Genomic DNA, 16231 nt, shown 5'->3' with positions numbered 1-16231 from the left:
GCTGGTTGCTATTGCACTTGATTCGTTTGTTTACGGGTTTTCGTTTCCCTTATACTAGTTCCGGGTGAACCCCTCCCCGCTTAATTTGAGGAAATAATTATTGTATGAATCTTTATAAAAAATATGTGTGTGTGTGTGTGTGTGTGTGTGTATACACATACACATATATTCATTGTATTTTGTGTAGCCAGGGAACCGATCCATAAACAACTCGGTTGAGGTGGTAACAGAAAACCTGAAGATATTTTTTTTCCCAAAACACTTTATTACAACCTGGTAATAAACAGCATAGGTAATAAATACACCTGAATAAAACACAGAAGAAGCAAAATGAAGCAGATCAAGCAGAAAAAGCCTGCCTAAAACAAACAGACTAGCGCTTGATAATGTTCACATAAAGGCTTTTATCTAAGCACACATTCTGTTTTTATAGATATTTATTTTGTGAAGAAACCACCGGTAGGCATTTAATACAAAATCTAATATTGTAATTATTAATATTGTAAATGAACAGGTGTGGTTATGGAATTGGGCTAGAAGTAGTTAGCCTAATCAAAATAAATGTCACAATCATCACAGCATCTAAACATATTTCTATAATAGAGAGCCAAATCTGAGAAACCTTTTAGCAAATATAAAACTACTGCCATGTAAAATAACAGGATTAAAATCAGATACAAGCAAGTGTCAGGATCTTATTTGTTTAAAGGACCAGAGGTAAAGATCATATTTTGTTCTTGTCAAGTGTTATAGCTTTAATAGCAACAACGATTCATTGAAACTAAGTCTTTCTGCTGATATTCATACCTCTAGTACAAGAAAGAAAAAATAAAGGGATTCTGCATTGTGTCAGAAGGAAATATAGATGAGGGCATAAGGTGGTCAACATTCATAAATATTGTTTAGAATGCACAGGATGGTGGCAAACTGGAAAAACCCCAGAATAATGGACATGGTGGACTTTTATTATTTATTCAATTATCTTTTTACAGCAGTGCAAGGAAACATCAGACCAGACTTGAATGTGCAGAGACTCACGAAAAAGTCAAAACTAAATGTCTCACTGAATCTGCATAATGTTGTCACAACTAAAACTCCAAGTCACATCGGGGGGGCTGCACACCGCAAGAAGCTCTACTGCTGCAAGACACAGACAGACAAGTGTTGAACTTCTACACAACATTTTTACAGACTGAGAGCTGAAATGGTAACTTTTTAAATGTAACACTGTATTAGCGTTCACGTATATGGAGAGATGTACTAACCTTGGCCTTCTGATTCTGGACAGGCAGGTAGAGTTTAAACTCAGCTGGAAGCTCATCCTCAGAGTACAGTCTGTCGGAGAAATACACCCTCCTTATCCGACAGTTAGCATGAATCTGAGGGGGGAAACAGAGCAGATGTTAAAAAGAGAAAAAGGAATATTGTGCCAAATTCTTACTATAGAGAAACAGGAAAGACTCAGAGGTTCCTCATGTGTGCACTAACCTGTACACGTAGCGTCTCTGTGTAATTGGTTCCATAAGCCCTCCTGGTGAAGTCGGACAGGTTGAACTGAATCTGGTTCCAGCCGTCATCGAGCCTCATGGGCATGGTGCAGATGAAGGGCTTCACCCTCGTCGTGCTCTGATAGTTACTCGCTCGAAACCGCCGGCGAACGTTTTTATCGTCCAGAACCTGAGAGGGAGATTTGAGACACACGTAGCACCAGGTCTATGGTAGATTCCCAGACTGTATGTTAGCCAATCACAAAGCATTTAAATGTCTCTACCTGGACCTCAAAGGTGAAATACTTCTTGAGGTTCTTAATGATCATGACCAAAAAGGGAAGTTTGATCCCCAGGGTCTTCTTGGGGTCTGCAGGGCATGTTATGTAGGTGGTGCTGTAGGGAGGACAGAGTTGATGAAGCTAGGATGGGCGAGACTTAAATAACAGATTTATTTCAGTTATTTAACACGACAAAAATATTAAAGAAAGTAAATCTAATTACTATGCCTAGCATCTACATGATACATTAATGTACACATACTTCAAACAGAACACAAAGACATATTATGAAAAAAGAATATCATGTTAAATATGCCAGGACTGCAATAGTGTATATCAGTAGTTCCCAAACTACCGTACGCGTACCCTCGGGGGTACGCAAGTGGCTGTAGGTGGTACGCGTGGGTTGGGGTTGGAGTGGGGATCAAAAATTTTAAAAGCCGAAATTTGCGCTAATGAAGTTTTATTTGACTGTTAAATACATGACTATATACCACCCTCTGGTGTTCAGCAAAAAAATAGCTCTGACAAAATACATGGGCGTGATTTGCCCAAATGACTGACACCTAACAGCTGAAGTTGCCTCCAAGCATTCAGTGCAGCGCGAAAATGGACAAGTGGTTAACAAGAAAAAAAGGCCCTACCACAGAGACACCGGCCACAACAACCAATAAGCTCATGTCTGAAGATGCATTTTCCAGTGACCGCACAGGTGATTGTTCAACAACAATGTGTTCGTCAGATTTGGATGCTAGCAGGGATGTATCTGTGGTTACTAGCCAAGTGGCTAGCATAGCTGGAGCCAGCCACGTGGAAAGTGATGAAGTGTCTGATGCGGAGCGTCAAAGTGGGAGAAAGCATGACAGCACGGACTGTAACACAACCTCATCAAAGAAGCGCAAATATGATGACAATTATATTTCGCTGGGGTTTACGTGTATAAATATTGGTGGATTTCCCCGGCCACAGTGTGTTATTTGTGCAAAAGTATTGTCTCAGAACTCAATGAAACCTTCACTTTTGCGCAGACATTTAGAGACAAATCATCCCCATTTGAAAAATAAACCAAGGGAATATTTTGAGCGACAGCTAAAATCACTTTCAACAAGTAAAACCTGCATTCAGGTGCCAGATCTTATGAATACAAGCATCTTACATGGTCAGTTACAGAGTGGCTAAAAACAACAAACCCCACACTATTGTGGAGGACCTCATTCTCCCTGCTGCTTTAGATATGGTAGGGACAATGTTGGGGGAAAAGGCAAAAAAGACGATACAGTCCATTCCATCATCAAACAATACTGTCTCACGGCGCATCAATGCAATGTCAGAAAATGTTTTACAGCAGCTACTTCTGCGCATGCACCACAGTGAATTTTATGCAATACAGCTAGATGAGTCCACGGATGTGGCTGGCCTGGCGCATCTTCTCGTATATGTGCGCTACATTCATGAAGGAACCATCAAGGAGGACATGCTGTTCTGTAAACCACTGGAACAAAGGACAACTGCCGCAGATATTTTTCAAAAGCTGGACACATTCATGAACACACATGGACTCGTGTGGGACAGATGTGTTGGCATCTGTACTGATGCGCACGGGCCATGACTGGGAGACACGGAGGTGTGGTTTCGCGTGTGCAAGCAGTCGAGCCAGATGCCTCCTGGGTACACTGCAGCATCCACCGAGAGGCTCTTGCTGCAAAGGGAATACCTGTCCGTTTGAAACATGTTTTGGACACGAGTGTAAAAATGGTTAACTTTGTGAAAGCCAGGCCGCTGAACTCCCGCTTATTTGCTGCGTTGTGCAATGAGATGGGCAGCGAGCATGAGACATTATTACTCCACACAGAGGTTCGCTGGCTATCTAGAGGGAAAGTGCTGACCCGTTTCTTTGAGTTGAGGGATGAACTTAAAGTTTTCTTCAATAACCATCCCTTTGAGCTGTCTGAACATTTGCATGATGAAGAGTACCTTACCTGCCTGGCTTATCTGTGTGATATATTTTCTCGTCTGAACGAGCTCAATCTCGGATTACAAGGCGTTTCTGCAACTATATTCAATGTTCAAGATAAAGTTGAGGCCATGATAAAGAAGTTAAACCTTTGGAAGAACTGCTTGGATACAAACAACACTGAAGTCTTTCCTGTGCTGCATGATTTTCTGTGCTCTAATGATCTCACACTATCTAAAAGTGTAAAGCGCGAATGTAATGTGCACCTTGAGGAGCTGGAGGTGCAGTTACGCCGATACTTCCCAGAGACGGGCGGCTCAAATGATTGGATACGTCACCCGTTCACCGCCGTGCCTACTTCGTTATCACCGTCTGACCAGGAGAGCCTAATTGAAATCGCCACAGATGGATCTCTAAAAGTTGAACACGCTCAAAAGAACCTGGCGGATTTCTGGATAGGGCTGCGCACTGAACAGCCCGCGCTGGCTAAGCGCGCTGTCAAGACTCTGATGCCTTTCGCCACCACATACTTATGCGAAAAGGGATTTTCTGCTTTAACAAACATGAAAACAAAATACAGAGCAAGACTTTGTGTGGAAAACGATTTAAGACTCAGCCTTTCCCAAATTGAGCCAAACATTGAAGAGCTGTGTGCCTCTGCTCAAGCACATCCATCACATTAAATAAAGTTCTGTTTAATGAAAGTTCATGGCCTTTATGCTCTCGACAAAAAAGTGAATTCTAATAAATCTTTTGATACACTGCTAGTATTAAGTAGTAAAGTTTGTTATTAAAACTCTGTCATTACTAAAAAATATCAATAAATTCATTTGGTGGTGAGAAATAATCGACTGTGCAGTATTTATTTTTATGCATGCGATATTGCAATGTATTTATAGACACTAATTAAGAATCGTTCGTAGTAGGGGGTATGCGGCTGAGGGTGACATGTTTCAAGGGGTACGTGGCTGGAAAATGTTTGGGAAGCACTGGTGTATATAATTATATAATTGTGTATATTATTATAATTTTCAGTTTACATATCCTGTACATATCGTAGAACTGAAAGTAAAGTTGACCTTTGATTAATAAATAAACAGACAAACTCACCTGACATTTGTTCCCTCAATCTCCAGCACATTCGAATGTATGTCATTGTCCGTGACTCTCTTTATGTGACCGTTCCTCACCTGTGAAAACCCAGAAATAGATTTGTTCCCTTATTTTCAATGGAGAAATTAGAATGTTTCCCAGAGCGTTTAGAGTGCTGTATGGCGTACCAACTGTAAACCCCCCTGAATCAGATGTGGGATATCGAAGCAAAACTAATGAATGAAGAAGGCATGTCTCATATCTAAAGTCAGATTCATCAACCAGAGATTGGGACTGCCAGGACCCCCACCCCTGATCGCTGCCCAATCCACAAAGCACTGAACCTAATACTTGCTTTTCAAGCTTTGAGTTTTTCTATCCAACTATCGCTAAGTCCTTGCAGATAGGGGGTCATCTCACTGTTGGGGTTTTCTCTGCATTACTGTAGGTACCTTACATTATAATTCGAGGCACCTCAAGTCAACTGTTGTTGTTATTTGGTGCTATATAAAATTGAATTGAAATGAATTACAGACGTTTGGAGACACCACTGGGTGGTGCCGCCCGACCTCCGGGTTAGAGATCAGTTGTTGCTTCAGAGGAGTTCAAATATCTCTGGATCTTGCTTATGGGAAAGGAGAGACAGGAGACTGACAGATGGAGTGGTGTGGCGTGTGCAATGATGCAGACCGTGAAGAGAGAGCTTAGCATTAAGGGAAACTGTCAATTTACCAGTCGCTCAAGAGAATAGAATCGCGGATACAAGCAGCAGAAATATTCCCTCAGAGCTAGGGTGAGGAGCTCAGACACGCTGGAGAGATTATGTCTCTTGGGTGAGTTTGGGAACGCCTCCGTGTACGCCCGGACAAGGTGATGGGGAATGCAAAGTCTGAGTCTATCTACTTAGAGTGCCTTCTTGCAACCTGGACTTGGATACGCGGCAGAAAATGAATGGATGGATGGATGGATGGATATCTCATGTCTCAGATCATTTGTCACCACTGCATAGATGGCCATGCAGAGAGGACTGCAAAGCTCATACTTGAATATCTGACCAGTAACAACTCCTGTTTAGCACATTAGCCCGTAAAACCGTGTGAATGGTACCAATGACTCAATCAAGCGAATGTAACTTCAATTACTGATGTGTGACTCAGGTTAGCAACTTAGCAGCACTGCCTCCATGGCTACCCTGTATCATGTTGCTTCTACAAGTAATCAACAAGAACTGCGCGTCGTGAATTTAAAGTGCATCTAGAAAACGTCCACAGCCATAAAACAGTGCGAAGTTTAAAAGCGACGTGAGTGCACATGATGCTAGCCAGTTTTAGCCCCGCTCGCTAAGCCAACATACAGCTCCCTGCTTCCGTTCTGAGCGGCTGCTTACCTTTTTGTCCCATATCTGAAGAGGTTTGCTGCCGATACTATATAAAATAGACAAAAAACCGCTCTGGAATGTGTTTTTAAACATCTTCTTTGGGCTCAGCAGACAATCAATGTGCACATACTGTAACCGCTTCTAACTAAAGCTATACGTTTGTTTACAGGTTTAATTTCCGCCTCCAACTTTTCTGGTTCCGTGTGCTAGAATATAAACCGTTCCGCCAACAGAAACTACCACGTTGTCACTCAGAAGAAAAATGAGAAATCCGTTTCACTGAGTGGTCGAATATTCCCACACGGTGTGAAAACAGAAAGAAGGCAGCGGATGTCTCGTTTTTATTTTGGTGTTGCTGGGGAACGAAAGTCATCTGACGTTGTTCATGCCGGTTAATAAATGCTGACGCTTCTCGGTCGCCGTGGTAACAGTGTAAGCTTAAAGCACAAGTGTTTAACATAATGTCGTCTAGAAGTCGCCGAAATAACCAAAACAGCTTTCACGCTTGATGATTTTTATTTCAGTTACTGAATGCATGATATAATAAAAACTCCCTAATCATAAACTAATTCAAAATATCTTGAGCTGCCCGATTCTCACCGCCTGCAGCCAGATCCATATGCGCGTCTCCAAAGAATTTTAAGACTTCTCTTTAGTTTAGAGAGATGAGCTTTCACACATAGCTTCCGTAACCAAGTAGGGCCGCACAGCTCTGATCCTCCATTACAGCTGTCAGGATATTACCTGTACAGTTCCTGTAGAGGGATGATGCAGCATTAAACAAGGCACCCTTGATCTACTGGAGTTTCCTATGGTCTGTAGAGGTGGGAGGATCCATCCAAATATTAATAGTTTCAATACCAACTAAATATTGGCATCAGAATGACACTAGCACAATGGGACTGATACTTTGCTTTAATCATCTTAAGTTCAGTATGTAGCCCACCTAATTATAAAAGTATACCTCTATGCACTATGAAAAAATGTATGAACCTTTTTGTCATGTCTTTGTCTTAAATCTGTTTTATTTATAGCCTGTAGCACATTGAAACAACAGAAGTTGACCCAAAGTGCTTTAAAGACAAGTCTAAGACCCCCCAAAACCCCTGTTTCAAAATACACGAAAAGCTGAAAGGTGTGTTTAGCTGTGTTAACTCATCACTCATCACATCATTAAAATGTGTTCAGGAATTGCAAATTCAAATTGATTTATCTCATAAACGCTCTCCCCTAAATAAACTGGCTTTATGGGTTGAAAGTATTGGTATCAGCAATACTAACCTTGTATTTACTTGGTATCGGATTTATTCCTAAACTTGCTGTGTCACACAGCAATAATGGTCTTTCTTTCACTTTCTTTTCTTTTCTTTCTGAATGTTTTTTTGTTTTGTTTTGTTTTTGGTGCATCAGAATTTACTCAGGTACAGTACCAGTCACAGCGACCCAGATGCTTAATAATATTATCTGACATCTTACCTGTCCATAGAGACCAAGATTATTCATGTTGATCTGATAATAGTGTAGCTACTCTTTATTTATTTCGGCTATTTCCTTACACTGACAGAAAAGTGGGTTGACATTGATGTTGACATCCCTGTTTTAGGCAAACATCATGTTTTAGGATTTAATGAGTTTCTAAACTTAATACTGAAGTAATGATTCTAAATGTAAAATTATAATCTGTTGTTGTTGACTGAAATAAAAATTTCAATTCAAAAATTCAATTCAATTCAAATGATGTTTTAATTATCATTGGGTCCTGCAGTAGATATCAGGACATTATCAGTCCATAATGTAACATATCATTGAACCATGAGACTGCCTTTGAATCCTACCTTAAAGAGCATTCATCTGACGGCCATATCCTCTGCTTTTTCTGACTAATACATTAGCCCCACAGACCTAAAAAGGCAGATAGAGTCTAGTCCAGCCACCATCCTATCTTATTTAACTCCAGTTCTAGAAAATGAAATCATCTTTTTGAAGACAGCTCCATCTTTATCTAACCTCAGCTGTTCACCTCAATCTTGCATCCTGGTCACCCCCCATTTAAATCTTAACATCTTCAACTCCGCCACCTCCACAGTTACAAATCACCCCTGAATCTTATTTTCAGCCTGCCTGCACGCTCGCGTTCAACTCTCTCATGCAGTGTCTTTTTCTTTGGATAGCTGACTCCGACTATTTAAACTCATACATCTTCACTACCTCTACTCCTTTCACCTTCAGTGTTCCCCCGTCTCCCTCTCGTTCATGCACATGTATTTAGTCTTACATTTACAATGACTATTCTATTCTATTCTATTCTATTCTATTCTATTCTATTTTTGCTTTTACTGTCTTTCATTCATTTTCTCTCCAGTGCATATGCCCACCTCTCCAAGCTCTCTGCCACCTGCTAAAATCTGTAACAGGGCTATTTCAGTACTTCTGAACAGAAGACCTACTGAAAGCTAAAATAAATCCCTCTCAGCCTAACAAAATATGTTTGTTTTTCCCATGAGGTTTTAGCTCCTCTCTGCTTGCTAAATGCCTGCAGACTTACCCTTGTCTGCAAGCCCAGATAATTCCTCTGACATTTCCAATTTTGTCAGAGTTTAAGTTTAAGTGCTGGAGTGCCCCTTAATTCCCTAATACATCTACCCCAAAGGTTTCTAGAAATAGATTTCCTATGCACAACTTAAATTAAGCACTCTTTCCACCCTCTAAATTCCGCCAAAGTGTCAAGCGCGACATCCTTCCTCCGTCTCCAACAGTTTAAACATTTGGCAAAGATTTCAAATATTTAAACAAGCCAAGAAACATTCAATCAAACATTAACCAGGCACTTTGTATAATGACATCACCAACAGCGAAGTCTCCTTTTAGCTTCATAAGAACTGACGCCTATGGTTTTTTTCACCGGTATTACTGCCACAGGACTTTATTTGACGTTTTGATGTTAGCCACACAACCGCAAACATATTCAATGGGACAGATGTTACAGCTGTTTATCCTCCTGTGTGTTTAGGTGATGCTTCTTTGTGGTGAAACAAATGTAAAGTGATCCCTTCTCTACTTTTTTATCTATCTTTCACTATGAAGGTGTCCTCTCCCATTTTTATAAGTGTGTGTTGGTTCACGGGTTCACAGGCTGGCAGCTTCGTAAAAACATCTACAGAAACAGTTTATGCTGTTGTATGCTTTACGCTTTTATTTTGCTCTTTACTTCTCTAATTGAATCATGTATTTACACAGAGACAAACGTATATTTTTTCTCTCTAACGCTGTCCAAGTGGGACCACCCTGGAGACAGCTTTAAATAAACGATTTTGAAACTGCCTCTTGTTTTTGTCCCACAGAGACAGAGCAGTCTTCCGGCCAGCTCTTTCTAATTTTTCCTCTTCCTTTTAGCCTGCCAGCCACTTACTCTTTTCTTGTTATTCCCAATCCAACTGTTATCCATCCAAGTATGTGTTCCTCTTCTGCTTTTCGACACCTCGGACGCTCAAGCCTTGTCTTTGCATTGCCTTTCCAAATCCCTGTTTCAGATGAAATATATTAGAAGATGTCCTATTTGACGAGAGCTCAAACTAAAGAGGTGGAAAATGGGAGATATTATGAGACAAAACAGAAAGGTGGAGGAAGATGGGGAATGACAAGAAAGAAAATGAAAGAAGTTAACATTTTTGACACATCTTCATTACATTTTCTGTAATACGTGATATGAAAGAGATGATGGAAAGAGGAGGTCCGCCTGTTGAACTTTACTTTCCATTGGAGGACGCTCTCCGCCCCAGAGCTCCACATCTGACTCTCTGGGCCTATTCTTTCCTTACCTTTTTAGCAAATTACTGAAAGAACAAAGGATGGACGAAATGAAGAGAAGATAAAAGTATGAAATGAAAAGCAACTGAGGAGCTCTTAATTTATATAATCGGACAACAAGGACTTTTGCACAAGTCTACTGCATGAGGATTTGTTTTCACCACTTTTTCTCTTCTTCAGGTACGTTTAATCCATTCAGTCATCATTATTTGACCTTATTTGTTTTTTTCTGGTTATGGTTTTTGTACCTAACGATCAGAAGGACAATAGTCTGCATTACTTTGCCTCATTTTCTGAGCAGCAGTTTTAAGGTTCCTTGTGTACATTTGTCCTCCTGGAGATCACAGTACAGTACTTTCCCTCTGGTACATGCATATTACTGTTTTTTTTTTTCCATTGGAAATTGTACACAAAAAGGAGCTTTCATTCTTTTAAGAGTGCATAATGTAAAGTTTAAAATGCCTGAATTTAACTTGTGAGGGTTTAGCTCAAAGGCAGCCCCTATAGATTTAGATATGATTAGTATGTTCTAATCATTTCATTTAAAAGTGAATCTAAGAAGCAAATGCACATCTGCATCTGTAAAGTCTGCAGGTGCTGGGCAGCAATGATTAACACAATGTTAAAAAACATTTGCAGGCTTCAGAGTCATTCACTGGTTTATCTTTTATATAATAATTTTGTCACATATTTTACCATAACTATGAAGTTTCAAAGAAGATAGCTGTTTGGAGAGGTTTTTTTTCTTTTTTAAAATCCAGGCTGACAGTCATGTTTTATCTAACTGTCTTATGATGATGAAGAGTGGAAAGACCTCTCTCAGCGGCACATGTTATCCAGTGGGAGCTCATCCGTCTCTGGTTTTTATAAGGAAAGACACTTTTGGCCAAAATGAGAGGATCTGCTGAGTAAAATATGACATTATTTAAGACTTTTATAAAATTACTTTCATTAAAGTAAAGGATGATATTTTTAATGTATGTTTTTTCTGATGTCGAACAGTCAAGACTAAATAAACACTTTTTGTGAGATTTAATTTGGGGCTTTTAGAAACGCATTAACAGGAACAGTTCAGAGTAGAAAAGAAAGTGTGATGGAGAAGATGAATGATGGGCAGACTCAAATCCAGGCTGCTTCTTAAAGGACTTGAGTTGCTTGTATGTGATGTGCAAGCTCTGCCGGGGGAGCTCCACAGATTTGCTGAGCGAAAAATAAATCATTTTATCCCCCGTGATTCATCAGATGAAACAAGCTGAAACTAACTTTTGAGCCAACTTGGCTAAAGGTCCTGTAAGGGCTCTGGATGAACTCAGAACAACTACAGAGATTGTACGACAACAAGTTTATTTCCATAGAAAATGAGTGTGATAAGTTTCAAAGCTCTGGGAAAAGTTAGTACATTCAAGTTAAGGGTGAAACAGTTTTGGCCAACTAATGAATAGCTTGTTTGGCCAGTTGTTCTTAAGCAGAACATAACAAATTCACTAATGTCGTAACGCCTTATTTATCACACTGTTTTATCTGTTCCCGTCTGGCTTTGAAATATCAACACTATTTTTGGCCAGTCTTTTTACTTCTTTAAGCCCCTTGAAAGTGAACACAGTCCAGCCGTTTTTTTAAACAGGACGTGTCGCACTGATCACGTTTATTGTGTTAAGACAACAGTCTACATCATGTTCAACACAACACATGTCAGTGGTGTGTTAAATAGCCGCGTGCGCTGGCAGGGTTCATCTTAATGCTGTGCTCCATCTTTGAAGTAACACACACGGTCGTGTACTTAACTTTGTTGAGAGTGTCACATCCTTTTAGGGAGGAGATGAAGATGGATGCAGTTGCCTCTACGATACAAGAGCACATTGTTTATAGGATCGGGATTTCCAAAGTCTCTCTGCCTGGATTCAGTTCTGCAGATGTTGGCCATGTTTTCATCCCTAGAAGTCACAGCTATCTCCTTTAGTTTTTAGTGTGCGTATGTGGGTGTCTTTGTGTGTGTGTGTGAGTTTGGAGAACAAAGCTGTTTGGAACTATTTACAATACAGTATCCAAGGCTGAGTCCAAGATAAAAGGTTAAGGCATCCGTCTTTAAATTACTGCCGGGAGGCTGTAATGAAGAAGTCCTGATATTACTGAACAATCTGAGGGGGGGAAGGTTAAAAAAAGTAGATAGAATGAGTCTGGACATAATCCTAAAAAGCTTTTACCATTTAGAAAAGACAAGAATCTGAAAGATTTATTTTCCTCACTACGTTAACAAAGTAATAAATTTAAAATGCCTTGAGTGCTACAGTATTTTTTGAGGTGCGCATCAAGAAATAGTAACTGTTTTAATTCTTTGTGGCATGGATTTAGCAAAGTACTAAAAACATTATTCGCAGATTTTGGTCCACATTGACATGATAGCATCACACGGTTGCTGCAGATTTGTCAGCTGCACATCATTGTGAACATCCTGTTCCACCACATCTCAAAGGCGCTCTATTGGATTGAGATCCGGTGATAGTGGAAGACACCTGAGTACAGTGAACTCACTGTCATGTTCAAGAAACCAGTTTGAAATGTTTTGACCTTTGTTGCCTGGTTTGTTATCCTGCTAGAAGTAGCCATCAGACAATGTGTACTCTGTGGTCATAAATGGACATGGTCAGAAACAATAAACTATCATCTTTCAGTACTAAGGGGCCAAAAGTGTGCCAGGAAAATTCGTTCCACGCCATTACATCATCACCACTACCACCTTTGGTACAAGGCAGAAAGGATGGATCCATGCTTTCATGTTGTTTACACCAAACCTGACCTTACCAGCAGAAACTGAGACTAATCAGACCAGACAGCATTGTACAATTTTGGTGACAGGAGTAGCAATCAGTATGGACTTCTGTTGCTGTAGTCAATCTGTTTCAAGCTTCAGCATGTTATGCATCCAAAAAAAGCTCTTGACTTGTTCTTTTTGAGTATTTTTGAGATACTGTCTTCCTATCAGCCCAAAGTAGTCTGGTCAGTTTCCCCTGGCCTCTGACATCAGCAAGACATTTTCTTATTTAGAACTGCCACTCACTGGATATTTTCTCGTCTTTTGGATCATTCTGAAATGGTTGCATGGGAAAATCCCAGTAGATCAGCAGTTTCTGGAATACTCAGACTACTTCATCTGGCACCAACAGTCATACCACGTCCAGTCACTCAAATCACTTTTCTTCCCTATTCTGATGCTCAGCTTGACCTGAACAGGCTGTTCAAATGCAGAGAGTTGCTGCCACATGATTAGCTGATTAGATATATTAATGTTAATGAGCGGCTGAACAGGTGTGCCTAATGAAATGTCCAGGTGACTGTATTTCTCTTTATTTAGTCCACTTGCTTCATTATTATTGTGGGGTTTTAACCTGAAAATAACAACAAGCAGTTGTTTTATTCATACATGAACAGTGTGGTAACACAATCCCAGTTCCAATAACTAGCTTTCTAAAGGATTTTGCATTGTTGTCATGGAATAATACCTTGAAAGTGTGAAAGCAGATGTTAGACTGGACTTCCAGTTGAGATTACTACTATAGTAAAGGAATTATTCCCCTAAAGTTGACATAACATAATATAGACATTGTAATTTGCTTTTATTTGTATTTATTGATTTAAGTAAAACATTGTAAATCTTTTTTTCTTTTTTTTTTACATCTTCACTTCCTGATTCTCACCAGCCTACCTGTCATTCATTTTTTCCAACCAATGGAGAGCCTTCTCGCCAACATCAGCTCCAGCTCCACTGCTGAGCCTCTCCTGTCACTTTTCAACTCACACCAAACTAACTGCAACACCTGGGACCAGGAATGGGGGACCACAAACCTGCACAGGTTAGCCCACCTGGACATGCAGCTGTATCAAGATTTCTACACCGTCTGGGTTTTTCTGATGGTAAGATCAAATGCTGAATAAATCTTATGTTACACTCCAGCATTTGCTATTTCTGTGCAGTTCCTTAAGTTGTTTTTACACTTGTTTAGGGTAAGCAGATAAAAGCAAGGACCCCGCCTAAATAAATTGAATAGATTAAATTTACCAAGAAATTTAATCTATTTAATCTGCATGACCAATAAACTAAGGATCCATCCCTCCCTGCTCCAGGTGTTTAACTGTCTGATGCTGGTGGTTGGGGTGGTCCTCAACAGCCTGGCTCTCTACGTTTTCTGCGGTGCCTCTGCACACTCTTCAGCCTCCGTGGTTTACACCATAAACCTGGCGGTGGCTGACCTGCTGGTGGCTCTGTCGCTGCCAGCTCGCATCGCTCTGTACCACAGTGGAGGGAGCTGTGTGGCCTGCTCATACGTCCACACCTTCAGCTACTTTGTCAATATGTACTGTAGTATCCTGTTTCTGACCAGGTGGGTGAGTCATAACCTCATTTGTCACATAACGAGGAGCTGTTATGCTTTTCATTATTTTTAGTTATGTGCATTCTTTTAGTTGGATGCTCATATTCAATGTGGTAACACACACAGATAACCCTGTGGACCAAGAGTTTGGCTTCTGGCTGGTCTAATTTCTTGATTTCCAGAAGTTCTTGTGTCAAGGTGATATCATTTTGGCATGGATTTCCTTATACCGTCCTCTCAGGCTTGGACTGAGATGAAAGAAGCTTTGGTTTGTGGAAGCCAGGCAAGGGGCAGCCAATCAGAAGAAAGTCAGGGTTTTAAGGAGTGAAGCCTTAAAGAAGCCTAGTATTCAAATTTATCAAAAAATAAATTGGAATAATATGTCCCCTCTATCAATATTCACTGATGGCTTTCTATTCAGCATCTGTATCGATCGGTACCTCGCTGTCGTCCACGCATCCAGTACCCTTCATCGATGGAGGACCATAGGAGCGGCAAGGTGTGTCAGTGCCACCGTGTGGTTCATTGCAGTCGTGGTCACCTACTCTTTTCAGGTGAAGAGACACACTAAAAACACAGCGCACACAAGATGAGCTCTCAGTGTATAAATCCACAAAATAAACCTAAAAAGAGAAATTAATTAATTGCAATAATTGAGTTCATAATTTAGTCTATGAATTGGTTAATGACACAGATTTAGTTTGGGGGGGGGGGCAATTTTAAATTATCCTGAGTATTAAAACTTATCAGTGATGACCGTCAATTAATCAAATAATGATTTTCATGAGGTTGCAAGAAAAGTAGGAGGAGTCTTGGTTTACAGAACAGTCAGGATCTAAAGAAGAGCTGACAAGGCTGTCAAGCTGAGACAAGCTAAAAATGCTAAAAGGCTAAATCATGATAGAATTCTTTCTCCTTCTCTCTCTAGACCACAGCTTTGGAGTTCAGTTCCTCCTGCATGGTCCTCCCTGCCCTTTTCTATCTCACCATCCTGGAGTTTCTCCTCCCCCTGCTCGCTGTGGTGGTCTTCACTCTGCGCGTCACCTGTTTTCTCTCCTCCAGCCACAGCGGGATGCCCCACCAGAGCAGGGTGAGGAGGACTCGTGCCATCAGGCTTTTGGCCACCGTCCTGGTGGTCTTCACTGTGTGTTTCACACCCTTCCACGTCCGCCAGGTGCTGGTTTACTTCCAGTTCAGAGTGGCGGGGGAGGCTCCCGGGCAAGGGGCGAGGGATGTGCTTTCCTATCACATCACCGTGACCTTGAGCAGCCTGAACAGCTGCCTGGATCCAGTGGTTTACTGCTTTGTGACGGACAGCTTCAAGAGAATGTGGAGGACCAGGAGAAGGGGAGGCAGAGAGGAGGACGGGGAGGTGGGGTTTACAAGTGGCATCGAAGGGGAGAGGAATTCGCTGAATAAATGCTCGGGTACGGCACTGGCGATAGCTCAGAGCATAGCCACACTAACGCTCACAAGTGCACCCCTCTCTACAACCAGCGCACACCACTCTGATTGGACAGGCGGCCATGTTTCGGAAACCAGTGATGGCACAGTTCAGAGAGACAGCTGGAGACAGTGACACATGTCGACTTTGTTTTGCTGTGAAACCAATGAACTTACACTGCTTCAAGTTTCAAAAGCTGCTGGATTACACACAGAAAAAAAACTATGTATGTGGGGAGTTGATGTTTGGCTTGTGTTCCAGAGGCACCTCATCAAAGTTTGTGATGTAAAAATTCAGATTGACTAGGGAGGAAAAAAAACCCATTTTATTCACAAACAAGCTTTTTATTTAGTCATCGTTCTGTCTGGATACTTCTTTAACACTCTTTGTAAATTCCTGCACATGTGAGTTAAACAAG

The 16231-nt window shown here is 40.9% G+C and overlaps 2 protein-coding genes across 2 annotated transcripts; one reads left to right on the top strand and one right to left on the bottom strand.

Moving 5' to 3' along the window:
* Window positions 1–244: 244 nt before the first annotated feature.
* On the bottom strand, window positions 245–6536 carry cfap20 (cilia and flagella associated protein 20). The gene is made up of 6 exons (XM_080863086.1): window positions 6202–6536; window positions 4833–4912; window positions 1772–1883; window positions 1489–1677; window positions 1266–1379; window positions 245–1140 (listed from the first exon to the last, which is right to left on the bottom strand). Exons 1-6 carry the CDS (start codon window positions 6283–6285, stop codon window positions 1135–1137), a joined length of 585 nt encoding a protein of 194 aa, XP_080719212.1. The 5' UTR covers window positions 6286–6536; the 3' UTR covers window positions 245–1134.
* Window positions 6537–13725: 7189 nt separating this feature from the next.
* LOC308384869 (G-protein coupled receptor 20) lies at window positions 13726–15948 on the top strand (the record flags this gene model as incomplete). Its single annotated transcript, XM_080863503.1, has 4 exons — window positions 13726–13911; window positions 14122–14378; window positions 14791–14923; window positions 15298–15948. The coding sequence occupies 4 exons, from the start codon at window positions 13726–13728 to the stop codon at window positions 15946–15948; spliced, it is 1227 nt and encodes a 408-aa protein (XP_080719629.1).
* Window positions 15949–16231: the final 283 nt, after the last annotated feature.

This window comes from Rhamphochromis sp. 'chilingali', assembly GCF_963969265.1.
Source record: "Rhamphochromis sp. 'chilingali' genome assembly, chromosome: 17".
Classification (NCBI taxonomy): Eukaryota; Metazoa; Chordata; class Actinopteri; order Cichliformes; family Cichlidae; genus Rhamphochromis; species Rhamphochromis sp. 'chilingali'.
Note: the sequence above shows the minus strand (reverse complement) of the source record. Positions and strands in the feature narration are given on the sequence as shown.